General features: G+C 49.7%; 2 protein-coding genes across 3 annotated transcripts in view; one reads left to right on the forward strand and one right to left on the reverse strand.

Annotated features, from left to right (window-relative positions):
* The window catches only part of Ttll9 (tubulin tyrosine ligase like 9), a 40,271-nt gene extending 22,361 nt beyond the window's left edge, over positions 1-17,910 (forward strand). The window contains exons 6-15 of one of the 2 annotated variants that reach the window (XM_038332129.1): positions 76-144; positions 432-506; positions 2,572-2,662; positions 4,519-4,559; positions 5,411-5,498; positions 10,003-10,061; positions 10,799-10,995; positions 12,476-12,589; positions 13,148-13,272; positions 17,633-17,910. In XM_038332129.1, coding sequence (XP_038188057.1) covers positions 76-144; positions 432-506; positions 2,572-2,662; positions 4,519-4,559; positions 5,411-5,498; positions 10,003-10,061; positions 10,799-10,995; positions 12,476-12,589; positions 13,148-13,272; positions 17,633-17,709 — 936 coding nt within the window. In that variant the 3' untranslated portion in view covers positions 17,710-17,910. Of the gene's footprint in view, positions 1-75; positions 145-431; positions 507-2,571; positions 2,663-4,518; positions 4,560-5,410; positions 5,499-10,002; positions 10,062-10,798; positions 10,996-12,475; positions 12,590-13,147; positions 13,499-17,632 lie in introns of those variants that run through there. The other variant, XM_038332130.1, reaches the window with a different exon arrangement.
* A 1,892-nt stretch (positions 17,911-19,802) lies between these two features.
* On the reverse strand, positions 19,803-25,932 carry Pdrg1 (p53 and DNA damage regulated 1). Its single transcript, XM_038330167.1, has 5 exons — positions 25,773-25,932; positions 24,343-24,418; positions 23,283-23,357; positions 21,096-21,176; positions 19,803-20,624 (listed from the first exon to the last, which is right to left on the reverse strand). The coding sequence occupies exons 1-5, from the start codon at positions 25,857-25,859 to the stop codon at positions 20,542-20,544; spliced, it is 402 nt and encodes a 133-aa protein (XP_038186095.1). The 5' UTR covers positions 25,860-25,932; the 3' UTR covers positions 19,803-20,541.
* Between the last annotated feature and the right edge of the window lie 706 nt (positions 25,933-26,638).

Here is a 26,638-nt window from a genome sequence, read left to right on the forward strand (position 1 = left end):
GGCTCTGGGAATCGGGGTGAGGGAGGGACCCTGACTGAACTCTGCCTTTCTCCATCCTCCCCACCCCCCCATCAGGTCGCCCGGTCTCAGGGGAAGGGCATCTTTCTCTTCCGGAGACTGAAGGACATCATGGACTGGAGGAAGGTAAGCCCCCCTCTTCTTCTTCCAAGCCTCGCCCTCCTTCCTTCCCCCAGAACCCACAGGGTTGCCTGCCAAGGTTGCTCACAAGAGCTCTGGGTTCAAATCCTGACCTCTTCCTACCCTTTCTAAGGCCTGCTGAGCTCTTAAAAATGCAACCAGGGTCTTTTGAACCCTGGGGGTGGCAGCGGTGCTGGGGGTGGGGAGCAGGAGGGCTCAGCTCTCAGAGGCTGCACGTGTTTAATCAATGCCTCTCATTCCATACACGCCATTGTATCCCGTACACCTGTCAGGGCACTGTGGGGAAGAAGCTCACCATTGTGGAGGCACAGCCTAACCGTGCCAACATGAACACCTCAGGTAGCCATGTGAGTAGAAGTGGTGGTGGTGGGCCTGGGAAGGAGAGCCCTGGCTGCCCAGGTCGGTGCCATTGCTGGGCAGGAAGGGGCAATGTCCCGATAGCCAGGAGACCATAGTCCAAGTGCTTACCAGTGGGAGGCGTGTGAGCCCAGAGTGTGTGATTCTGGGGTTTGGTCTTGGGTCTTCAAGAGGTCACTGAGATAGGGTTGAGAGGTCACAGAGAGAGTTGTACCTGTGAGTGTTGCTGTCCCCTGAGCTGGTGGGAAAGAGGAGAAAGGGACAGGCCTGCTCTGGTGGACTCTAGGCAGCACTGTGCTGGAACTTCTACAGCCATGGCATGGGTGATTTCTCCTCCCAGGCTAAGCACTGGGCTCCCAAAGGGGGCTGACCCTCACTCTCTTCCTTAATCTCTCCCTCCCTCTCTCCTTCCATCCCTCCCTTCCTCTCTCTCTCTCCTCCCTTCCTCTCTCTCTCCTCTCTCTCTCCCCTCTCTCTCTCTCTCCTCTCCTCCCTCCCTCCCTCCCTCCCTCCCTCCCTCCCTCCCTCCCTCCCTCCCTCCCTCCCTCCACCCCTCTCTCTGACGGAACCCAGAGCCTTTATGCGCTAGGCAAATGATCACCACTAAACTCAACAAAGGGCTAAAGTTTTGACATTTCATTTCCTCTGAGAGTCGAAGGAGCGAGAGGGCATGGTCCAGTGGTAGCTGCTTATCAGGCACATTGCCCCCTTTGTCCCCAGCAGTACCCCTCCCTCGATGGATTAAACTGTATAGAACACACCGTGTGTTCTATATAATAACATTCTGCCCATTAGCATGTATGCCGGGGGAGGGGCAGAGGTTAAGTGTCTTCCTCAATTTTTCACCTTACCTCAGAGACAGGGCCTCTCACTGAATCCGAAGCTCACCTACTGAGCTAGACTGGGTGGCCAATGAGCCCTAGGGAGCCAGTGCTGAGATTACATGCCTGCTTTTAAGAGGGTGTTGGGGATCTGAACTCAAGTTACCATGCTTGTGCGCCCAGCGGTTTACCGACTGAGCCCCCCTTGACCATTTTTTGGTGTTCATTTCTGAAGTACTGGGAGCAATCATCTCGTGCACTTGTCATGAAACCCATGGCCAGAACATTCGCACCAACCCAAGTCAAAACCCTACCCATTTGTGGTGATATTTTGTTTGTGCTTTAACAAATAAAGCTTGCCTGAAGATCTGAGTGTGGAGCAAGCCACTAGTTAGTCACAGAAGTCAGGCAGTGGTGGCACATACCTTTAAATCCCAGCACTTGGGAGACAGAGGCAGATGGATCTCTGTGAGTTCAAGGCTACCCTGGGCTACACGAGATTGAATCAGTCTATAAGAAAAACAGAGCCAAGCAGTGGTAGCTCACACCTTTAATCCCAGCAACAGGAAGGTAGAGACAGGAAGGGATATGACTGGGAGAAGAGAGGAATGTAAGGTGGGAGGAGACAGGAGTTATAGGGTTCAGTCTGAGGATTTGTAGAGACAGAATCCTACTCAGTCTGAGGATTTCATAGAGGTAAGAACTAGTGGCTGGCTGCTCTGCTTCTCTGATCTTCAGGCAAGCTTTATTTGTTAGAGCACAAACAAAATACCACCACGCCCATTCCATGCTAAGCGCCGCCGCCCCCTGGCTTTCTGAGGCATTTGGCTATTCTGGTGACTCAGAGAAGTGGATCCTTTGTGGCTGCCTTACTTCACTCAGACACTAGCTTCGGGTTTTGCCCATGTCACAGCATGTAGTCTGATTTGCTTTTTATCACTATGAATGTAAATGTCAGTACCCATATGTGGGCAGCCCAGGTCTAAAGAGGAACTCAGGCTCTGTGCACAGGCTGCATGTGGCTCCACATCCCTGCTGGCCCTCTGGCCAGTTGTGTGACTTCTTCAGACATGTCACCTTACCTCTGTGCATCTGTAGAATGGGAATTACATTAGTTCTTACCCGAGAGGATTGACGTGAGGACCCAACCAGATCCCCCAGGTAGTGCCCAGCGTGGCACCCAGTACACAGGGCACTCTCAGTGTGTGGTACTGATTAGCACTGTCACAACCAGGACACGAAGAGTTCTGATGACCAGAAAGACGAGATACCAGTGGAGAACTATGTGGCTCAGCGTTACGTGGAAAACCCCTACCTGATAGGAGGTAAAGTAGGTGGGTTATGTCTGTCTCCTGCCCTCTGAGCACCTAAGTCAGCAAAGACTTGGCCTGTCACCAGGCCAGGAAGGGGACAGAGACCTGTCTGTATGCTCCTATGGCCTGTGCAATTCCTCCAGCCTGGCATGCTCTTCCCACTCCCATGGGGTTCAGGGAAATCCTCCTTGGAAAGCCAGCTCACTCCTGCTTTCACCCAATGAAACACCAAGAGCCTCCTTGCTGCCAGCCACTGTCCTGGGCTGTGCTCTGAGAGCTGGCGCTCCGTGAGTAGGCAGCAGCAAGCCTGAAGGTCAGCCACACAGGGCTATGGAGAACAGGGCAAGGGGACAGCGTGTGTGTGACATGGGATCAGGAAACCAGGTCACCTCAGGGATGGCCTACGAGCAGGCGAGCAGGCGTGGAGGAAGAACGCTGCTGGGAGAGACCATTCCCAGCACAGAGGCTGATGGGAAACAGTTCCCTTGCTGAAGCCCAGGCAGCTGCCTGGCTTTTCGCATGTGAATTACCTAAGGGGTCTCATTGTAGCCACACTAATGCCATTTGCCTCCCCCCAAGCTCTTCCCTGACCCCTGGCAATGACCCCTGGTGAAGGGCAGCCTCGGGGTCTCTCCTCTTTTTTCCTCCCCCAGCGATTCCAGCTCTCTGTCCCCAGCCAAGCCCTTGCCCTTGAACCCCAAATCTCTTGGGACTGTCCCAGCAACTCCATACCAATGTGCCTCAGATTCAAAACTGTTCCCCAGTCTGGCTCACTCTGCAGTTTCTCTACCGGGGCCATGGCTTCTCCTCCCCCAAGTTGCTAAGCCAGTCTGGTCCTTTCTTGCCACAGTTTTCTTCTTTGTTTTTAAGTTGTATTTATTATTTTAATGATGTGTAGGTGCTTGTGTCTGTGTGGGGGTGTGCAGGTGTAGGCAGTACAGGTGCCTGCAGAGGCAGGGAGCATCTGATCTCTTGTAGCTGGAGATAAAGGAAGTGTGGGGGCCCCTCAGTGTGTGTGCCGAGTGCTGAGCTCAGATCCACACTCTTAGCCCCGGAGCCGTCTCTCCAGCCCCTTTCTACATCAAGTCCCACAGTTCCTCTCTCTGCTGTCCCAGTCCTAGCTGCTGTTGTCTCCCTCCTGGGTGGCTGAACTGGCCTCATTGTGCTCCACTGCCCTGCTCCCTTAGACTCCATGCCAGCACAGCAGCCATCCCCTCAGGACTTTGAGGTCCTGCTGGAGTGTCACATATGGTGGTAGACACTTCATTTTGCTTTGTTTGCACCCGTAGGGAAGGAGAGGGTGGAGGTGCAGGTGGGACTGGAGGGAATGATTGACAGCTGCTATGGAGGGGCAGGGTCTTCGGATAGAAGAAAGACAGATGAGAAACTTGGTGACAAGGAAACACTCTAGCCAGCGGCTCCTTGTGGTTTATAGAACAAACCTCACAGACTGCATGGCGATTTGGCCCTGTCTGCATCGCCGTCCTCATCTGCACATGCCTGGCCCCTGCCACCTGTCTCCTCTGCCACCTGCCTCACTTTCTTTCCTCTCCCATAGGCCTTTGCCCATCTGTATCTAGGTCCAGCCAGAAGGTCCTACCCAGCCTGTGTTGGGCCGACACCCGTCCGTGTGTCTGTCAGTGAGTCTCACCTCTCATAGGGCCTTCCTCAGCCACTAAGCCTCCAGCCTTGCTCCAACACTGTCCCACCCAACCTCGCCCTGTGCCCTGCGTAGCTGTGCCCTGCATAGCTGTGTTTAGAGCCTCAAACAGGTAGACCCCTGTCTGTCTGTCCATCCCCTGATACGATCTGAAGCCCAGTCTGACAGCCACTCAGTATCTGCTACACAAACCAGTTCTTTCCCACAGGCCGCAAGTTCGACCTGCGAGTCTATGTTCTGGTGATGTCGGTGAGTCACCCAGGCCGGGCCTCCTGTGAGCTCAGGGACATGGAGGGAGGACCCTGAGGCAGATGTCCCTGGTGTTACATCCTAACTGTCCGTGTCAGGAGCTGTAGTCTCCACCTCTCTCACTCAGCTCTGCAGGTAACCATAGCAAACATGGGCTGAGCATCGCCTGAGCACCAGGCCCCAGCCCTCAGCAGGTGCCGCTCACTCCACTGTAACAACTCAGTCAGGCCCTCGGTTATCAGCCTCAGTTTACAGAGAGAATGGATGCATAAAGGTTAACCAAGAGTGCTTGGGAGGCAGAAGTAGGAGGATCTCAAGTTCAAGGTCAGCTTGGTCTCCATAGTGAGTTCCAGGCCAGTTGTATAGCAGGATCCCATCTCAGGAAAGTAAAAAACGAAAAAGACACCGAGAGGTTGAATGACTTGCCCAAGGTCACACAGCAGGTAAACAGCCAAACTGGGATTCAAACCCAGACACCTGAACTCCAGAGCCTGCTGTATTCCCTTCACCCATTTATAATTCATTCATTTATTCATTCAGCACCTGCTTAAACCTTCATGGTGTACACGCTGCTGGGAACAAGAATTCAGTGTCTCATGTTTAGCCCACCCTTCAGGACCTTGAGGTTCTGGGGGAGTGTCATGCATGGTGGTAGACCCATCATTTCGCTTCCTTTGCACCCCCAGGGAAGGAAGGGGTGGAGTCACAGGGTGGGCGTAGAGGGGATGATTGACGGCTGCTATGGAGAGAAGGCAGGGCCTTCTGGGTAGAAGGAAGACAGGTGAGAAACTTGGTGGCATGGAAACACTCTGAGCATCATTTCCCTTTTCTCGCTCCCTCATCCCCACCAGTACATCCCTCTGCGGGCTTGGCTGTACCGTGATGGCTTTGCCCGATTCTCCAACACCCGCTTCACACTGAATAGCATCGATGACCATTGTATCCTTCCAGTGACATCCTCCAGTCAGTGCCCCCAGCCCCAGCCCCGGGAACTTTTCCACCCCAAGGATACTTGCTGGGTTCCCTGGGACCCGAGCACGAGAGAATCCCTATTTAAGACCTGCTCGGTTCTTTCTCTCTGGGGTTCCCGACTCTCTAAAGAGGGATCTGCTCAGAGCAGGGCCCCTCAAATGTCTCTGCTGGGTGGTGATCTCCAGGGTGTCCAGCACTCAGGTTTACCCGTACTCACAGGAGCAGACAGGTTGAGCTTCGCAGAACCTCTGCATCCTTCTTCTGGCATCTTCATAGTGCTCACGTCAATCATTCATTCAAGTACAGTTCCTTCTTCACCATCTGATTGGTAGATATCACAGTGTCCTGGCAGAGCTAGGGCAGAAGGAGGATGTGTGTGTGTGTGTGTGTGTGTGTGTGTGGCTGCTGGGCGTGTAAAATGCTATAACCGTCAGGAATTAGCTGATAAATGGCTGCCAAAAATCCGATGCACATACCCTGTGAGCCAGCGAGCCCCTTTGGTGTGTGTACCACAGATACACCCACACATGGGAACGGATGGGCTTGAAGGCTGCACATGGCATAGCCTGGATGGAGAGCAAAGCCCAGGAGACAACAACGCAGACAGTGGTGCACGTACACAGTGGACTACTGCACAACTGTTGAGTGGGACGCTGGAGCGTGCGTTAGGTACCAGGAGGAAACAGTCTCCAAGAAAAAAAGAAAACAGCAAAATGCTTACTCCATTCAGATTGAGCCATGTCTGTGGTTTGCTTGTTTTGTGCACAGGCATCTCTGAATGACAGACAAGAAACTGGAAACAGTCCTGGCAGTATGGCTCCGGGGTAGAGCCCTTGCCTTATATGCAAGGCCATAGATTTAATGCCAGCACTGACATTAAAAAAAAAAGAGAGAAAAGGAAAAAGAAAGAAGAAAGGAATGGAGGGAAGAAAGAAAAACTAGACACAGAAACTGCCTTGGCGAGGAAGAGGGGAAAGGAGATTATCTGCACACATACACACACACACACACACACACACACACACACACACACACACGGCACATGCCTGTAATCTCAGTATGTGGGAGGTTGAGACAGGAGGATTTCGAGTCTGAGGTTACTCTAAGTCATAAAGTGAGACTCTATTTAAAAACAAACAGACGATCAGGACTGAACTGTAGCTCAACCAGCTGAGTGCTTTTCTCGCATGCATAAAGCCCTGGGTTCCGTCCCACAGTCAACAAACAGGCTGTAAAGGCTGTGATGACCCAGGCCTGTGATCCCAGCACTGAAGCAGGAGGCTCAGAAGTTCAAGGTCATCTTATTTACAGAGTTGGGGCCAACCTAGGCTACAGCATCGATAACAAAACAAATAGGCAGTTTTTGTATTGTTTTGGAATTTTTAGGCCTGAGCTTCAAAAAAGAATGGAGGGACAATCCAGAGCTCCTGGGGTGAAAGAGGCTAACACAGGGGCAGCCAACCGAGCAGAGGATTCCAACCCAGGCTTTGAGCCAGCCTCCTCTCTCTGCCCCAAGTTCATCTTTCAGTTTAAGTGTGTGTCTTAAGTAATACATTTGAATGGCCTGCCCATCGCTTGGGCCTTCCTGTGCATGCTCGTGCATGCTTTATGCCTTCTTTTCCTTGTCGGCTGACCCCACTTCCAGTGTGTTCATTCTACTCCAATTCCAACAAGCCTGGACCACATGCATGCCATCAACTTAGTTTGTTTGTATTGCGTTTATTTTTTATTAAAATTAAATGACTCATGAAAACACAAGGAGCACCGTCTGTCTGAGTGACCCTTCAGTAAGTGACCCTTCAGAGTGCTGGTGCGGCGCTGTGCCCCTGAGGACATATGAAGAAGCAGAGCCTTCCCAGGGGCCTGTCTCCACTCGCTAAATATTCACAGCATTTTCCACCCTTCTTCAACTTTTTTATTCTTGAAATTAAAATATACAGAAAACTTCAAAAAAGACTTACGAAGGAGCGTCAGGGTCCTTCGCTGGCCTGGAGCTAACTCGTTCTCAGGGTCCCCCACCAGCCTGGAGTTCACATGGTCTGCTGGGCTGGCATGCTGGTTCTAGTGATCCTGTCTCCCCGTCAGTGCTGGGACTACAAGCACATGCTACCATGTCCAGAGTTGCTTGCTTGCTTGGTTTTTGAGACAAGGTCTCACCATGTACCTCTGACTGGCCTAACACTCAACCTGTAGACCACAGAGATTCACTTGCCTGTACCTCCTGAGTGCTGGGATTAAACGTGTGTGCCCCCGTGCCTGGCCATTCCCAGAATTTTTTCCCTATGGCTTCTGGGCATCAAACTCAGGTTCTCATGCTTAGGAGGCAAGCTCTTTATGACGGAGCTATCCCTCCAACCCTAAACATTTAAAATAATAATTTTTGGATCACAAAACAAGAAATGACAGTCTTAATTTTGGTATATATAATATATAGTATACATGCAATAATTCACACACAGATATATATATATATATATATATATATATATATATATATATAGAGAGAGAGAGAGAGAGAGAGAGAGAGAGAGAGAAACAAATACAGCACAACTTAGCCTGAGTGCTGTGATGGGTTACAAGGCATTGGTCTGCATGGGGTTCAGTATCTACCAATCATGTCCGATGTTGGGAATCCCCTCTGTATGCTTTGAGTATTTTTAATTTTTTTTTATTACATACTCTTTGGCCTATTAGCTCAGCTTCTTATTAACTAAGTCTTACACCTTAAATTAACTCATTTTTATTATTTAATATTTTACCATGAGGCTTGTGGTTTGTTACCTCACATCTTGCTTCTTGGGTGGCTACAAGGTGTCTGCTTGACTCGGCCTTCTTTCTCCCTGTAACATTCAATTTAGCTTTTTCACCTAGCTCTATTCTGCCCTGTCATAGGCCAAAGCAGCTTTTTTACCATTGGTAATAAGAACATATTCATATCATACAGAGGGGAATCCCACCTCACATGTTGAAGTACTGAGGTGTCAGAATGCTCTGACAAGGACCTGTCTGAATGAGACAAGTTCCATGTGGGTGATTGATTTAACAATCCCATCTCTACTTTTATTCTCAAGAGAGATAATAAAATTTACATTTATTGTTAGATATATAAAATAAACTCCCCACTAGGATTTATTTATGGGAGGGTGTGGATGGAGGAAAGATAAGGGGGAAATGTCATAATTATGTTACAGATTATAATATAATTATGTAATATAAAGATTGTAATATAATTATGACATTTCCCCCTTCCTTTTCCTCCCTCCTGGCTCTTTTTGGAACTCATAGCTTCTTTTCCCATAGTCCTAGGGGAAGAATGCTGAGGAAGGGTTTCGAATGGCGGGCACTGTCTTTCTCTCCGCCTCTAAAGTGTCACCCTTGATGTAGAGATTGTTCAGGGGCAAACAAGATGGCATTTTGTGGATCACAGGGTCGTACTAGAGGTGATGATGGTGGTAACACACATGGCAGACTCTCAGGCCAGGGTCCCTCATCCTCCTGCTTCCTCCCCAACACTGGGTCCCTTCTCTGAATCCCTACAAAGGGGTGGTTTCTGTACTTGTTAGGTGTTGACTTGTGTGTTGGAAATCATAGCATCGTCCTCTCAGCTCTTCCAGGTACTCAAGAGGCTCTTCATCCAATCCCCCAAACAACCCTGGGAGGCTAGTGTGCTTTGTGTGCTCCCAGACAACGGGCTGGTGTCTTAGGTTTCTGTGATGAAGCTCCATGACCAGAAGCAAACCTAGGAGAAAAGGGCCTATTCGGCTTATACTTCCTTCCACATGGTAATCCCTCATTGAATGACGTCAGGACAGAACCTGGAGGCAGGAGCCGATGGAGCAGCCATGGAGGGGTGCTGCTTACTGGCTTGCTCAGCTTAGGACCATCAGCCCAGGGATGACACTACCCACCATGGGCTGAGTCCTCCCTATCCATCACTAATAAGAACATTTCCTAGAACTAGGTCTTACGGAGGCATTTCCTCAATCGAGACTCCCTCCTTCCAGATAACTCTAGCTTGTGTCAAGTTGACCTTAAGTCAGCCAGCACAGCTGGTGAATAGGCTCAGAGCATTCACTCAGATTGTTGAAGAACTCATGTCCCCTGAGATGTATCCGGCACTTGCACCCAGGCCCGTCTGACTCCAAAGCCCATGCATATAAACTGTGCACTGGTTTTTTTTTTTTTTTTTTTGGTTTTTCGAGACAGGGTTTCTCTGTGGCTTTTGGAGCCTGTCCTGGAACTAGCTCTTGTAGACCAGGCTGGTCTCGAACTCACAGAGATCCGCCTGCCTCTGCCTCCCGAGTGCTGGGATTAAAGGCGTGCGCCACCACTGCCCGGCTTGCACTGTTGTTTTTTAAGCTTTTCTTGTTAACTTCTGAGCCAGGGCCAGGGTCTCAGTTCAGCCTCGGGGCAGCAGGGAATATAGCTACCTCTCTGTGCATGCTAGCCCTTAACCATTAACCTCTGCCAGATGTTCACCTCACCAATGTCGCCGTGCAGAAGACATCTCCTGACTACCACCCCAAAAAGGTGAGGAAGCTAGGCATCTGCCCTCCTTCTGGGCCAAGTGGGTGGGACAAGCAGAGTGACATGGGGCCCAAGATGGGCCACAGTTTACCAGAGAGGGCAGGATTACCCTTCCCATCTGCGAGATGGGTTCATCTGGCATGAACCTCAATATTTGTATGTCAAACTAATGTGTCCCTCAACAAAATGAGATACCTCATATCTTAGGTATCTCTTATTGATCAACCAACCCATCAATTGGTAGATCATACAGATATTCTGATTATCAATCATCTATCTATATATCTCCCTATCTATCTATCTATCTATCTATCTATCTATCCATCTATCTATCATCTACTTATTTATCACCAGTCTATATGATAGCCTGAAAGTCAGTCCAGCTATAAAACCAGGGGGCATGAGTGAGTGAGCTCCCAGCCCACACTAAGTCTTGTTTTCCCCTCCCCTGGTTCATCTCACATCATATAATCCTAGGGGCAGAAGCTTTCTGCTTGCCTTTCAGTCCTAAGAGGCTACCAGTGCCGTCACCAAGAGAAGCCACTTGTGTGGCCGTGGGCCAGAGACATATCCCATCCTCTTAGTTATGTAGGCCTTCACTCCCTCGTGAGGGGCACACCCAAACTTCCCAAACCTGGGGCTCAGATGGACCCTCCTGCAGGCTGGAGGGACCCTGCACACAGCCTCATTTGAGGATGATCAGATGGGCTCCTCTCCCACCCCGATTGCCTGGGCCTCAGGGCTGCAAATGGATGCTCCAGCGCTTCCGACAGTACCTGGCCTCCAAACACGGTCCCGAGGCTGTAGAGACACTCTTCAGTGACATGGACAACATCTTCATCAGGAGCCTGCAGAGCGTGCAGAAGGTGATCATCAGCGACAAGCACTGCTTCGAGCTGTATGGCTATGACATCCTCATTGACCAAGACCTCAAGCCGTAAGTGAGTGGCCCAGAGAGCCAGGGGCCAGGGCGGCCATGATGAGATGCACATCCCAGTGCACACACCATGGTTTGAAGCCCAGCTCTGCTGCTTCTTAGATGTGCAAACTTGGACATGCTTCCTTTTACTGTACCTCAGTCTGTAAATTGGGGCTGATCAGAGTATTTGCCCATATAGGACATGGACAATATGTTAAAGGGATAAATGAGATCTAATCTGTGCTGGTTTTAAAGGGACCTCTACCAATTATTTGCAGATTTGATGGTGCATGGCCTTCCAGGAGGAGTCTATTTCTATTCACAGATAGAGAGGCCATGATAAACCAAGAAAAAGAGAAAACAATTCTACCTAAGTCTAGCTGGGGAAAGCAGTGAGTTTAAGTGAGGTGACTTGACTCTCAGGAGCAAGGCTAAGCAGTTTCTAGAGAATAGGAGCTCACAGGCAGGGACCCCATCTCAGGAGGCCACAGGAGCCCTCGTCACCCCACACAAGGACTGTGAGTGGGCCCAGTCTTGTGAGGGTCTCCTGTAGGAAACCACAGTCTCGCTGAGCACTCAGCTGCATTGCCGCTGTAATCATTGCTATTTCTGTGTACCCATGAGTCTCTGCAGTATCTGCAGCCATCTGCAGAGAGAGGCTTCCCAGGCCAGGGCCAAGGCAGCAACAATCAGGCTGTGGAAGCATCTAGAGTTGGAAGGCATTTCATGAGTATAATGTCCATTTAGCAGAGCAACCGCAGTAGCTTCCCCACTAGGGCCTGTACCCTCCTTGCTATAGGGTTTTGTCTTGACTGGTAGTATCACACATGAGTTCCCTCCTGCAGAACAGACCTTAGATCCAGCTGGAAAACAGTTGTGGCCCAAGTGGGCCACCGCCGCACCAGTGGGCACATCTGGCACGCTGGCGGTACTAGCAGTTTGTACTTACAGCTGAGCAAACCCGTTAACTCCCCTCTACCAGCCTGCACGGTGCCTTAGCCCCACAGGTGCTAGCCAGCAAGGAGGGAGCATCCAGTCCCAGCCTGCCACCTCGATGTCCTGCAACCAGAGTGCACTGTCGTCAGCAATAGGGTCTTACCATCTAGTCCTGGCACCCAACAATAGCAGTGTAATAGCCTGGCCAACAACTCAGGGAGGTAACCCACGTTAGCACTAGAATTTGTATTCAGTGACCTTACAGCTTCCCACGAGTATCTTTTCTGGGGTAGCTTTAACCAACTCTTTGACCATTGTTTTAGCATTTCCAGACATGGGTTGTTGTTGAGTGTCCTCTCCATGCAGCCATTGAACTTATATCTGTGCCAAGCCTTTGCATCTTGGGTGGATTTATTTCCCGTCCTCACCTGGGTGTGTTTGCCCATCTTCTGGATGCTTTTCTAAGCTGTAGGACACTCAAGAGACTTGTTTGTATTATGTCATGAAACCTTCAGGCAGGATTTCTGATACCTTCCCCACAGTTATCCCCTGCCCTCCCCAGGTGGCTCTTAGAAGTCAACGCATCTCCTTCGCTGACAGCCAGCAGCCAGGAGGACTATGAACTCAAGACGTGCCTGCTGGAAGACACCCTGCATGTGGTGGACATGGAAGCCAGGTGGGGTCTTGTCACTGTACCCTATCTATGGCTGATGGTCTCCTGTCGAGGGAGAGGGGACTCAGATCCTTGAGATACTTACTTCATAGATGGAGAAACTGAGATGTCCATAGGCCCAAGAACTCTGTATAGCTGGATTCACTCAATCCACTGTGGGACCCCGAGCCGGGCACTTCATCTTGCTGAGCCATAGCTTCCTTGTGTGTAGAGAGCATCGTAACTCTCCTAGGGGCTGTCAGATTAACTCACCATGACAATTCGTTTTTAAGTACCTGGCTCGTGGTATCCACCAAGAGGCTAATTACCACTCAACACTGTGTCTCCAGTGGAAAGAATACAGGGCCATGTCAAGGATGGGTGAATTCATGGGTTGGGGAGGGGAGCAGATTTTAAACCAGAAACTACAAATTGGGAGCACATTATTAACTGTGAATAGGGTCTCTGAAGAAATGAGAGTGGCTCTGTTGAAGAGCTGCCTGGTGTCTGGCTCAGGTGGGAGGGACCGGTCCTGTCTCAAAGTCTCACCGACTGCATGTTCTTTCTCCCTCTGCACCCCAGACTCACAGGAAGGGAGAAGAGAGTCGGGGGCTTCGACCTCATGTGGAATGATGGCCCTGTCAGCAGAGAGGAGGGGCCTCCTGACCTATCAGGGATGGGAAACTTTGTGACCAACACACACTTAGGTATGCTGAGCCAGACAGAAAGTGGATGGGACAGAAGCATCATAGGAAGTGCGGGTGGACTGGGGGCAGCTTGGCACAGCGGTGAGATCACGTAAATCCAGTCTGCAGCATACCAGCTGTGTGACTCAAGCAAACGGCTTGCCCTCTCTGTTCTTCATCCATAACATACAGATGAGTAGGGTCTTACAGGGAGTGTGTCCAACCTGCAACCCAGGGACCCCATGAACCAAATGCAGCCAAGGGTAGCAATGACTGTGGCCTAACATAAAACCATATACTCAAAAGCTTGAAAGTTTTCTTCGAGTATGTATAAATTTTTGCACAGTACTTAAGTGTGAGTTTTGCAGACGACGATGTCTGGTCACAGTGTTAAAAGGTTGGACACTCCTGGTAGGACCCTGCCCAGTATGGAGAGAGATTACTGAGCCATCAGGAAAGGGATTTCAAGACTCAGGTGCAGAACAAATTATCATTAGAAAAGTTAAAATTGCGGAACTCTGTGATAAAGTTAGGATATAAAATGTGAGAATTTCCCAATTATAGAAATTCACACTCATTGTAGAATATTTGAAAACTAAAGAAGGAAATTTTAAAACACATCCAGACATAACCATCATTAACAATCTGTTGTTTCCTTCCAGTTTAAAAAAATGCATATATTCATATTTTTATAAGTCTGGCACCAGACTGGCATTCGGAGTCCCGCTTTCTGCGTAGCATCCCTCCATTCAGGAATACAAAGGTCCTCCCGCAGGCAGCATGTGTTAGCCAGGGCCGGGCTAAACGATTACACGCATTACCACATCCCATGTGGTCGCTTCTGTGACCACCCCACGGATGAGGAAATGGTCTCCAAAGGTTGCACCCACCGCAGAAGGCTGTTGTCATGGTGATGGGCCAGCCTGAGCCCTAGCCCCCAATCCTTACCTCTAGACTCTCCTAGTCCTGGAAAATGACCCCTAACCCAATCCTTACCTCTAGACTCTCCTAGTCCCAGAAGATGATCCCTACCCCAATCCTTACCTCTTGACTCTCCTAGTCCCGGAAGATGATCCCTAACCCCAATTCTTACCTCTAGACTCTCCTAGTCCCGGAAGATGATCCCTAGCCCCCAGTCCTTACCTCTAGACTCTCCTAGTCCTGGAAGATGACCCCTAACCCAATCCTTACCTCTAGCCTCTCCTAGTCCCTGAAGATCATCCCTAACCCCAATCCTAACCTCTTGACTCTCCTAGTCCCAGAAGATGATCCCTAACCCCAATCCTAACCTCTAGACTCTCCTAGTCCCGGAAGAGTCACAAAGTGATCACCGCGAGGCTGCAGAACAATTCAGCTCAAGTGTGTACCAGCGCTTACCAAGCTGATTTCTTATAGCTGGGCTTCTGGCACAATTTCATTTTTTTCCCTAAATAACACTGTGGTGAACATCCTTTCCATGAAACCCACTGAAACGATTTCTTTCTAGACCCCTGGAAGTACAGTTAAAGGGATAACTCACTGGACTAACAGGAAAGGAAGCCAAGCCTGCCTTTGCCCCTTAGTGAATTCATTATTATTTTATGTGAATTCCATTGATTTCTGAGGGTGGCTTCAGTTTTTACTTTGTCTTTCTTTTCTTGTAAACTGTCCTGGCTTTTTATGATTTCCCTTTTTATTTTTAATAATAGACTACTTTTATGAAGTAACATGAACCAAGTTCTTACAGGAAATTTACTTTGTGTGTGTGTGTGTGTGTGGGTTTGGGGGTGGGATTAAGACAGGTGCTCATGTAGCCCAGGCTGTTGTTTAACCCACCATGCGGCCAAAATAATCTGAATTTACGATCCTTCTGTCTCTACTCCTGAGTGCCAGGGCCATAGGTGTGTGGTAACATGCCAGGTTTTCATGCTACCGGGGCTTGAACCCAGGACCTCATGCGTGCCAGCACTCACTCCACCAACTGAGCCGCACATAGGCCAAGCTGCCCTTGAGTTCCCTATGGAGCTAAGGCTGGTCTTGAAGTCCTTTTTAATCCTCCTGCCCCAGTCTACAAAGTACTGGGGTTGTAGGCATGTGCTATCATGCCTGGTCCTGTTACCTGTTTTCTTTCTTTAAGTTTTTTGAGACAGAATCTCACTATGCTGTTCTTGATGGCCCCAAACTCAATATATATATAGACCAGGTTGGCCTCAAACTAACAGAAATCCACCTGTCCCTGCCTCCAGAGTGCTGGGATTAAATGTGTGTGTTGCTATGCCCAGCCAATCCTGTTTTTCTCTGGGTTGCCTATAATTTTCTGTATTTGTAAAGACATGGTGTTAATGGCTGAAGACACAGCCTGTCTCACCCTGATCCAGCAAGTATACAGTAGTAAATATTTTTCTGAGTTTCTCATTTTTTTAAATTTTGTTAAATAATTTTTTTTTAAATTGTTTTATGGCTTCTATTTTATTTTTTTGTGACAGGGTCTCACTATGTAGTTCTGGATGGCCTGAAACTTACTATGTAGACAGGGCTGGCTTTGAATTCGGAAATCTACCTGTTTTTGCCTCCTGAGTGCTGAGGTTCTGTTTCTTTTATGATGAGAAATTTTATTTATTTATTTATTTAGACACCTGTTCATGACTCTACCATATCTGCCTTCATGTTTCTGGCTTCCTGAACATCTCAGTTGCACTTTCTGTTGGGATTTTTGTTTTCTCCTAGCTATTTCTTCCTTCCTTTATCTATTTATTTAATGTGCACTGGTGTTTTGCATATATATATGTATATATACATACATATATATATACATATATATACATATATATATACATATATATATACATATATATATATATATCTGTGTGAGAGTGTTGGATCCTCTAGAACTGGAGTTACAGACAGTTGTGAGCTGCCAAGTGGGTGCTGGGAATTGAGCCCAGGTCCTCTGGGAGGGCAATGGGTGCTCTTAAACATGGAGCCATTTCTCAACCCTGAGAAATTTTATATCTTTTAAAGAGTTTAGAGTGATTTGGGATTAGGCTTGGCTGCACACAACAAAACACAACTAATAGTTAAGTAGAAAGGGGCTGACCTAGTCAGGGCTAGTGCCACATATTTGTAAACCCAGCCACTAGGGAGGCTGAGGTCAGAGGATCACAAGTTCATGATCCATCCACCTGCACTAGAGTGGGTTCAAGGCTGGACTAACTTAGTGAAACCCTGTGTCAACTGGTAGAGGGCTTGCCTAATATTCACAAGACCCTGAAGGTGGGGGGAGGTGGGGGGAAGTGAGGGGAGGTGGGGGGAGAGTGTTAGTTTTAAGATGCTTGGGTGACTCCTCCCCTCTTTGCCACATCTGGCAGTTTGCCTGAATGCTCATGTTGTCTTGTGGTTACAAATGGTCGCTCGACAGCAGACACCAGACTTTGGAAAATGCAGTTGGAAATGAAGATGTGGTTGATTTGCAGGCACTCAGATAGGCAGAGCAGGTAGAGAACCATTATCTGTAGAAGTCTCTAGAATTACTTTCCAATTTCTAGTTGAGTGGTGGTAAATGGGGGAGCTGGCTGAGGAGCAGGCAGGGGAAGAACGCTGATGGTGGAGGACAAGTTAGGAGTGTGTTTGGGGAGATTAGGTGAAAGGGTTAGCAAAACAAAAACAAAAACAAACCCGGGACGAGTCTAGAACTCCAAGAAAGGGTTTAGCTGAACCTAAAGATTTGGCACAATGAGTGAGCCAAGCCGTTAAAGCAGGTTCCCTGGATCACTTTGGAAATGTCAAGGATGCACAGGGTGTGGTGCTGAAGCCTTGACAGCTGGGACAGCCTGGGAGACAAGGGTGGAATTGGAATTTCTAAGTGGGAAGCAGGCATCTCCAGGTCAGTTCTTGTGGCCATGGTGTCAGGTCATTCAAGCTGCATTTATGAGTATCATAAATGTGCCTGGCTAATATTAAAGACTGGTGTTGCCTTCAGAACCAGCTCTGAGACCAAGCAGAGTACAGGTTGCCTGGTGAATGTTTGGGGAGAGGCAGCCTTTTGGCGAGGATTGCTGGGAACACACTTCCAGGATGCGCTGGGTAAGGGATGTAAGTTGGCATCAGGTGCTGCAGGCTTTTGTGTGTTTTCACTGACAAGGCCAATGTAGTCTAGAGGATCAGCTGAATGCAGCCCTGGCACCACATAAACTGGGATCCACTCTCAGTTCTGCTCCTCATGCAACTTGGGGTAATTGACAACCTGAGTCTCCTGGCTACACACCATCCCTGAGGGCTCAAAAAGCCATCTGGGCCAGCATAGGAGTGGGCCACCCATGGCCATGCAATTCCTGCTGCCCCCTCCTCATACCAGCTAGTGGGTATACAGGCCACCCCAACCAACACTTCATGTTCTTTCTAGGCTGCGTCAATGATCGGAAGGAGCAGCTGAGACAGTTGTTCCGATCCCTTCAAGTGCAGAAGAAAGCTCCTGGCTGACCGTAGACAGGCAGGAGGCCCTGGCAGGTGCCGCCCTGGCCTCTCACAGCAGGACTCCTCCGGCACTGCACACCAGTTCTCACCTCCCTCCAGCCTGGCCGCCATTTTATTGGAGAGGCAGCCTCTGCTTGCTACTTGGACCAGACACCCTAGACTCCCCACTCTAGCAACCCCCCCCCCCATCTCTGAAGCAGGGACAGCCAATCCTTGGGACTGGGTGTGGGTTCATCCTTGACAGATTGGTGACTGGGCCCAAGGAGGTCAAACAGCAAGTCCTGCCTCCCAGAGAGCAGTCTAATAAAGCACAGACAGTCACTGAGCACTGAGCCTGGTTCTGGATGCCACTGGCATTTTGTCTCTTTGGTCACAGTGAAGGGTCCGTTGGGCTAGGAAACTTGTCCTTAAGCTATGCTTGCAAAGCAAATGATTTTAGATTGCCCATCGGAAGCCTGGGAGGGTGCCAAGCCTGTCCTTTGCGATGCCCTGATTCACAAGAACCGGGCTACGTGAAAACCACAGAACTAGAGCTTCCTGTGTCTCAGGTGCAAAGAGACCTGGGAAGGCAACACTGCTTAGCCTGGGGCTCTGGGAAATCCCACCTCTCATTTGAGGCTTTGCAGTTTAGGAAAGGGAGGCTACAGCTGATAGGCAAGGTCACGTGGAGTCAGGCAGTGAGCCTGAGCTGGGAGGCAGCTTGCTCGATGGGGAAGGGGCTTGGGGGGGGAGGGGTCAGGCAGCTCTTACTACCTTCTGGGCACTGTTTTTACGTACAAATGCAAACCCGAACACCTAAAGCCTGAAGGGAAGTCTGGGAAAGAAACACCAGCAAAGAAGTGAACCAACTGGCCTTGGGAGGCTGGGAGCTGAGCCACCCTGTACTCTTGCTTCCAGAGCCCAGGGGTTTCCCAAACCCACAGCCCCGGGCATGGGCTCTAGGTTCTCAGTTCCAGAATACAGGACTGACAGGCTCTTTGATCTAGCATCCACCCTGGCAGGCAGACGGAAGCAATATTCCAGGAGAGAAACTGTGTGCCAGGCAGACCTAGCAGGTGGCTGCCATCAAAGTGAATTCTGCTGGGTTTGTATTATAAGGTTCAAAGCTCATGAAACGGTGGGTACACTAACATGCTCCCTTTGGCCCGGCAGTTTGTCCTGAGGGGACTGCAGAGCATCTACAGTCAGTAGGTCATGCACCAGTGGCTCAGCCCTTGCTTTGCTCGGCCCACTTCACAGTTCAAGAACCTCCATCAGCCTGGGCTAAGCCAGCACCTTGCTCTCTGAAGCTGTGGTCTTCTAAGTAGACCCCAGTGCAGACATCTATAAAAAACAAAGAACAATACAGCAAACACGGGCCAAATTTGCCTTAAATTAGGTATTTTTCTTGATCAACATAGGTTTTTAAATATTCCCTGAAGGCATCATCAATATTTAAAGTATTTAGTTTAATTTTAATTGTTAGTTCCTTTTTTTTTTTTTTTTTGAGACAAGGTCTCTCTGCATCACTCTGGCTGTCCCAGAATTCAGAGATCCACCTGTCTCTGCTTCCGAGTGCTGGGATTAAAGATGTGTGCCACCACACCTGACTAGTTAATTTTTTTTTTTTTTTTTTGGTTTTTCGAGACAGGGTTTCTCTGTGGCTTTGGAGCCTGTCCTGGAACTAGCTCTTGTAGACCAGGCTGGTCTCGAACTCACAGAGATCCGCCTGCCTCTGCCTCCCGAGTGCTGGGATTAAAGGCGTGCGCCACCACCGCCGGGCCTAGTTAATTTTTAAAGACTAGTATTTGAGTGTTTTGCTTGAATGTACATGTGTGCACACCCCTAGACGTGGAGTTATGGATGGTTTGAAGCCACCATGTTGCGCTGAGAACTGAACTTGGGCTTCTGAAAGAATGGTGAGTGCTCTTAACCCAGAGCCACCTCACCAGCCCTTCCTCTTGGAAAACACCAGCTTGTTCTTGATGTAACTATGGACCAAAATGCAGCAGAGGAAGACAGTGCCTCTACCTGTCTCCTCTTGATGTCATGACTTTGAGGCCCTCTAATGAAAGGGCTGGGTCCCCGGTGAAGAACTGAAGGAGCTGAAAACTCAGAGCTGTGGTTTGCTCAGTTAATGTTTATTGAACCTCAGGGAACAGAGGTCAGTTTCGCTCTCACATCACACTCACCCTGTGAAGTCAGGCCATCCGCCAAGCCCTGCTGTCAGAGGCCGCAAAGGATGCTCCATGTTGAGTCACACTAGAAAGGACACGGCTTGCCTGCTCTGGGCCAGTACTCTGTAAGCTCTCCCATCTCCAGAGCAACCACACAGGGTGATTGACAACACCTACTATGGAAAGCCAGCAGGAAAACGGACAGGACCGGAGCACTGGGGAAATGTGTCTACTCTGCAGCTGGTGCGGGGCTTCCCACAGAAGCCAACTGTCAGTCTCCTGTTGTATTTCAGCGTCACACACACTGCCTGAAAATGCCTCTCCACGCAGAAAGCTGGAATGAAGCTCCCAGTCCGCCCTCTCCCTCCACCCCAGCCAGGCCCATGTAAACAGCAGGCTACTGTTGGCAAGTGTCGGCTGCAGCATTCTCACCCCACACACCTACAGATGGCTGCCAGGTCTGTCAATAGGTCTTGTGTCCACCAAGCTCTGGCAGCCAGGCCAAGCACACAGAACAGGCTAAGGGTTCTCTCTTGTCACAAAGCAGCCACGTAGTACAGAAAAAGATTTGGTACAGAAGCCACATTCTTGAAGCCAACCCCTTAAAGAGACAATCCCGTCCTTGTGGGTCTCAAGACTGGAGGGGCCTAGCCATGGGTGCCCCATCCTGCTGTTTTGAGTCTCATCCTTTCAAAATGACCTTGAGAGCTTTAAGCTCATCCTGGTTGAGGGGGTTCAGGTTAAAGCCCTTCAGCTCCGGCTTTCCTGTAAGGAGAAGATAGTCATGATCAAATTGGGCCCCTGCTGCCCAACCTACTGCTGACTCTGGAGCCAGGCCCAGGAAAGTAGCTAACACTGCATTAACACTGCCAACTCGGCCTGAGAGGTGCAGGGCTGGGCCTCAGATTCTGCAGTGCACAGGCTGATACAAGTCAACACTGCTCCTGGCCAAGAACCAGCAGAGTCATGATCTGCACACAGACCTGCAATCTGATGTGCTTAAGTTTACCCAAATTTAAGCTCTGACCTCTGAAGCCTTCTGAGTTTCTCCTGTCCTAGCTATGCAAGGTGCCCACACTATGCCAGATGACCCCAGGCAGCTCTTGGTGCCTGGAAAAGGAGCTGTGACAAGAATAAGCCCCACAAACCTCTGTGTCCTCGCCCTGAGCAGCTGCAGACAATCACTGCCCCTGCCCCGCTGCCCCCTGCCCTGTTCCCACCCCTGCAGGTCAATACCTTGGGCCTCAAAGAGGCGGTTGACTTTCACTTTCAGTTGATTCCGGAGTCTTTCTATTTCTTTATCCAGGTGCTCCTGATCTGAAAAAAGTGCAGCAGGCGGACAGGACAAGGTTATATCACAGAGAGGGTCCCCAGTATCCACCTAACACACTTGAGAGCCAAGGCTTGTAGCACACAGGAAGGAAAAGGTGATCTCAAGGACCAGCTGAAAAAGGGCTGAACACCAGAGGGACACTATCTGCCAAAGTCCCTGAGCTGGCCCAGAATAAGGCCTGGCACTCATACTTATTCAAACTACGCTAGATGGCTGGTTGGTGGATGGTGGAGAAACTTTACAACCCAAGTTCCATCAGGGCCCTATGAAAATGTGACCTAAGTAGCCAATGGGAGAGCTTACTGCTCTAGCATAGCCTGGATATGGTCAGCCATGGTGGACAGGAAGACAGCCTACCATCACCACAGACCACACCTGAGAAATGGAGGTACGACAGCACAGGGACACATCAAAGCTCTATCAACCCACTGCTGGGAGGGACAGTCTACTCAATGAGCCCACTGCCCAGCCTCATTTCCCCATGAAGAAGTTTTGACTAGCCATACTTCATGGCCTTGGTAATGGTTTTATTTCTCACTTTAAACAAGAAAGTGTCCTATGAACTTGTTCAGTCTAAATTGATTTGGGGGAAACCTGATGACTTCTTAGAACCCCCATAAATACCAGACAACATTTGTGGGTCAGCAGAACCCAAATCCTGAACTCAGTCAGTGACTTAATTTTCAGCTGCATAGTCTCTGGCCCCATTACCCAAGCACAGTAACCCTTAAATTTTAAAAATAACTTTAAAAATATATTACTATTATTGTGTGTGGGTGTTTAGCTCGTATGCATGTCTGTGCACCATGACATGCCTGGTGCCCACAGAGGCCAAAACAGAGTGTTGGATCCCCTGGAATTGAAGTCACACCAGCTGTGAGCCGGGGCCCTCTGAAAGAGCAGCCAGCACCCTTAACATGAGCCATCTCAACTGCAGAGACATGAAACACGGCAGGTCATTCAGGAGCTGGGCAGACGGCGCAGTCAGGCAGGGCTAGCTTGGCAAGTGCGAACGAAGACCGAGTTTGAATCTGCAGTGCCCATGCTAAAGGCCAGGCATGAACTGGGCAGTGGTGACACACAAATTCCAGCACTCGGGAAGCAGAGGCAGGCAGATCTCTGAGCTCCAGGACAGTCAGGATTGTTACACAGAGAAACCCTGTCTCAAACTGTGCCACCCCCCGCCAACACAAACAAACAAAAACCAGCCAGGCATGGCTGAACATGTCTGTAACCCCAGCAGCCCTAGAGGACGGAGACAAGCAGATCCAGAGAGCTTGCTGGCCAACCAGCCTAGCCCAAGAGGTTGGGAGACCCCACTTCAAGAGAGTAAGGTGAACAATAAAGGAAGACATCCTGTTCTGACAACTGTACGTACATATCCAGTGTAACACACACACACACACACACACACACACACACACACGTTCAAGAAACGCTCACATATCCAGGCCTTTTATAGCTATGGGTGGCCTTGACCAATAAGGTTTGGCAGAGTGACTTTACTTTCAAACAGAAAGCAAGGCCTCACATAAAATAAGCCCTTCGCCTTTCCCCAGCCTGGTATACAGCTATAAAGCCTGGAACACTACAGAGATGCTAAATGACCAGAGAACTACACTACGGGGCCACTGCCAAGCATCTGGGAAGCTGCTTTTGTTGTTGCTGACCATTTTGTGTGAATGTATGAACGTGGCTAGAGCACAGGGTCAGCTGCAGTTGGTTCCTCCTACCATACGGGCCCTGAAGTGAGCTCCGGGCACCACGGGGCACATCTGCCTGCTGAGCCGTCTCACCAGCACTCCCGGTTTCCTTTCCTTCCTTTGGACAACTTTTTAATGAGGAAAACAGAACGGGATTTTAAGCCCCATTTGTCAAATTTTTGTAACTCAACTGACTTCTCACTAGTAAACAATAATGCTAGACATACTGTTTATCTCAGCTTTCCAACTGTGCTGAGTAGATAGATGCCCATTTACAACTCCACAGCACAGCTGCCTCTCAGACTGCCAAAGCATAACTCTCAGTGCTGGGTCATGGCTGTGGGAGCAGAAGGCAGCATGTCCTTGACCGTCCCCAGGACAGCTTACCTCTCTGGATCATTTCCTTTGTCTTAGGATGAGACATTTTGATGAACATGTTCCCAAAGCAAACCATCACATCTTCTGAAATAGCAAACAGACATTTCTTCAACATGTTTTGTTTCTTCTTTTTGAAGCACCAACTGTCAGGTATCCTTTAGATGCTAAGAACATGGCAGAACAAGACAAGTCCTGCCCTTGTGGAACTCAGAGCAAAAGGTGGGAAATTAAACAAGCTGTTTTTCCACATACCACTAAGAACTACTATAAAGAATAATCTGTTTAAGAGTGATGGGAAACGTCAGACAGGTATGAGGTCTCTTTGCAGCTGTGTCATCCAGGCAGAGAACTGAGGAAAGGGAGGACATCGCCCCTAGACACCTGGGAAGACAGAGCCAGGCAGAGGAATGGCAACAGCCCGAATTGGCAGGAACAACCAAGAGCCCAGTGAGTCAATGAGTAGGCAGGAGAGTAGGGGCTAATAGGGTGGAGTTTGTGTGGGGCTAGGTCATGTGGAGTCCTGCAGACAACTCTGGGTTTTATTCTGGTGAGACAAGCAGCCAGTGCTCTTCATTATGGCCTGAGCGCTGCCCATCTTTCTGGAACTGCCTCACGTTGTCCCCTGTTTGCTCACACCGTCAAAGCCACAGCCACCTGGCTGCATCTAAGGAGCCCCATTTCCTCCCTCCTAGACAGTCTCAACACCCACTCATGGCCAACTCCATCTTTGGCTTTCTCACAATTTTCAGCTACGTATTTATGCGCCTTTCCTCATGTGGAACATAAGGGCAGAACTATTACTCTTTTATGTGCTGTGAGCACCCAGTATCTGCCATCAATGAGTGATAAGCTAATGGCCTGTCACTGAAGTGAGCAGCTAAAATCCTGAGTCACAGCATATGTCTGACCTGCCACATTTGCTTGCTCTTCTCCACAAGCTGTTTGAGTTTCCTGTGAGGCTGAGTCACGCAATCCCAGCCTCCTGCCTGGTCTGTACCAGGGACAATAAAGGCCTTCAGAAGAGAAATGAACCAGTTTCCAGGGCTTCAGTGAGGATGCCACAACTTACCAGAGACGCTCAGGTCCTTCTGTAGGGCCCTCAGGCCTTCTCGGTTCTGATTCCTCTTGGTGTCCAGGTCCACAATCTGAAAACAGAAGCAGGTAGAACTCAGAAGCAGGTAGAACTCAGCTGCCTCCTGCTCCAACCTGAAGAGGTAAGGTGTCATTCCTGGCTAACTCCCAATGTCTTGCCTAACATGGACAGACTCAAGTGAGAATGTGCTTCTTCACCCACTCAGCTGCCAGCTTCTCAGCTTGTACAGGAGCCTCCTTCCTCTGGAGCAGGTGCGAGGAAAAAGTTTACTGATTAGGAATCATTTGTATCATTCATTCAAACTTGAGCGTACACCCTGGCCACCAGGGAGTTGAGTGTCTCCTCTGGACAGCGATTATTGACAGGCTATTGTAGGTAATTCTGACAGTCTTACCAGTCAACCATACTGAACTGGAACAGTTATGGAAGGATACCACCATGACAGCTACTCAGGAGGTGACTCTGGAGCTGAGGTACACAGGAATCCTGGGGCTTGTGGGCCACCATAGACCACAAGGAGTAATTAATTACAATAGCTTTCGGAGGCCATTGCCAAAGTATATTTCTCACCCCATGACTTCTCTACCATGTGGTCCAAACCCAGATCATCTGGATAACTAAGTAAGTGATTCTCAACCTGTGGGTCTTGATCCTTGGGCTCGAACTACCCTTTCACAAGGATCGCCTAAGACCATTGGAATACCCAGATATTTATCTTACAATTAATAACAATGGCAAAATTGCAGTTACAAAGAAGCAACAAAAATAATTTTATGGTTGGAGGGGGGTCACCACAAGATGAGGAACTGTGTTAAAGGGTCGCAGAATTAGGAAGGTTGAGAACCAGTGTTTTAAATGGTTCTCTGCACGCCAAGGAAGCAGCTAGAGAAAACTTTTAAAACCTAAATCTCGTGCATGTCTATAATCCCAGAACTCAGGAGGCTGACAAGGGCAGGCCACGGATTGTTTGAGGCCAGACCCAAGATGCATGAGACCCTCTAAAGTTTAAACCAACCTATCAATCAATCAATCAAAATCCAATGATAACATTCTCCAGCACGAACACCGTTTAGAGACTCACCACTTAGCTTAGAACCAGAGCCAAGCCCCCCTTTCGGGTCTACAAAGGGCTCCAACACTCCCCCACCCGCACCCCCGCGCCGTCACCCTACTGCCCAGCCAAATGCCGCTCGGGTCTAGGCAACCTAATTCAGGATGGGGATTGATGGGGATCAGGATTGCGTTTGGAAACCGGTGTCGGGGAAGACGCATGCAGAGGGTAAGGATCCGGGAGAGCGGTAGGGGCAGGGTGAAAGGAAGGCGACTGCCCAGCGGAGGAGGCACTCGCTCCGGGACCCCGCGCGCTTGCATATGGAGCTAGCCGCCGCCGCCGCCGCGTCTCTCACCTGCCGCTTGTCCGACAGCACCGCCTCGGCCAGCTCCTCCACTTCGACCAGATACCGCAGCACCCGCTCCGCTTCGGGGGACAGCATGGCCACACGCAGTTCCGAGATCTCTCTCAACACCCTCTCAACGCCACTCTGCTCCTTCCGCGCACGCGCCGCGCTGACTTCCGGCGCGCCTGCGCGATGAAAGGAGCCCGCCTTTGAGGAGTGGCGCATGCGCTGCAGCGGGGCGCCAGTGGGGCGGGTCTAGCTTTGGGAGGGGGACAGGAGCGCCCCCTTCAGTCTCTGACAGAGAAGCGTAATGCTCTGCTTCTTTCCTCTCCCGTCCTTTAAAGGGTTCTTGAGCACCCCCACCTTGTGCCAGGTTGGGTGTCGAAAACGCATAAACATCCCGACGAATAAAACATCCCGATGTTTTATTTAGGAACGTCATCACAGTGGGAAACAACGAACACTGCTGGCAAAATAATTTACATATTATGGATGTTAGAGATAAGGGCTTTGGAGACACCGAAATCCTAAGTCCTGTTTAACGACACCAGGAAACCGAGAGTGGCAGAGAGACTTCGATTTCACTGGTGATGCTTTCGGCTTCCAGTTTGTAAATAATGGGTGATAGGAATTCCCCCCACCCTCCCCCACCCCCACACACTCTCTTTCTCTCCGACAGATGGAAAGGAAACGGTAATCATTTAAAACTTCATCTGGCCGCTGCGTTTGTTGAAGCCAATGTGAGACCCACAGAAGGAGCTGAAAACTGTCCAGGGTGAGCGGATGAAGTGTCGGTAAGCGCTGAAGCGTGAATTAGGCTCCAAGTCTTCCCAGAGGAGGTAGGGGGTGGCTCCTCAGCAAAACCAGAGGGGGTC

Source organism: Arvicola amphibius, chromosome 5, assembly GCF_903992535.2.
Source record: "Arvicola amphibius chromosome 5, mArvAmp1.2, whole genome shotgun sequence".
Lineage (NCBI taxonomy): Eukaryota > Metazoa > Chordata > Mammalia > Rodentia > Cricetidae > Arvicola > Arvicola amphibius.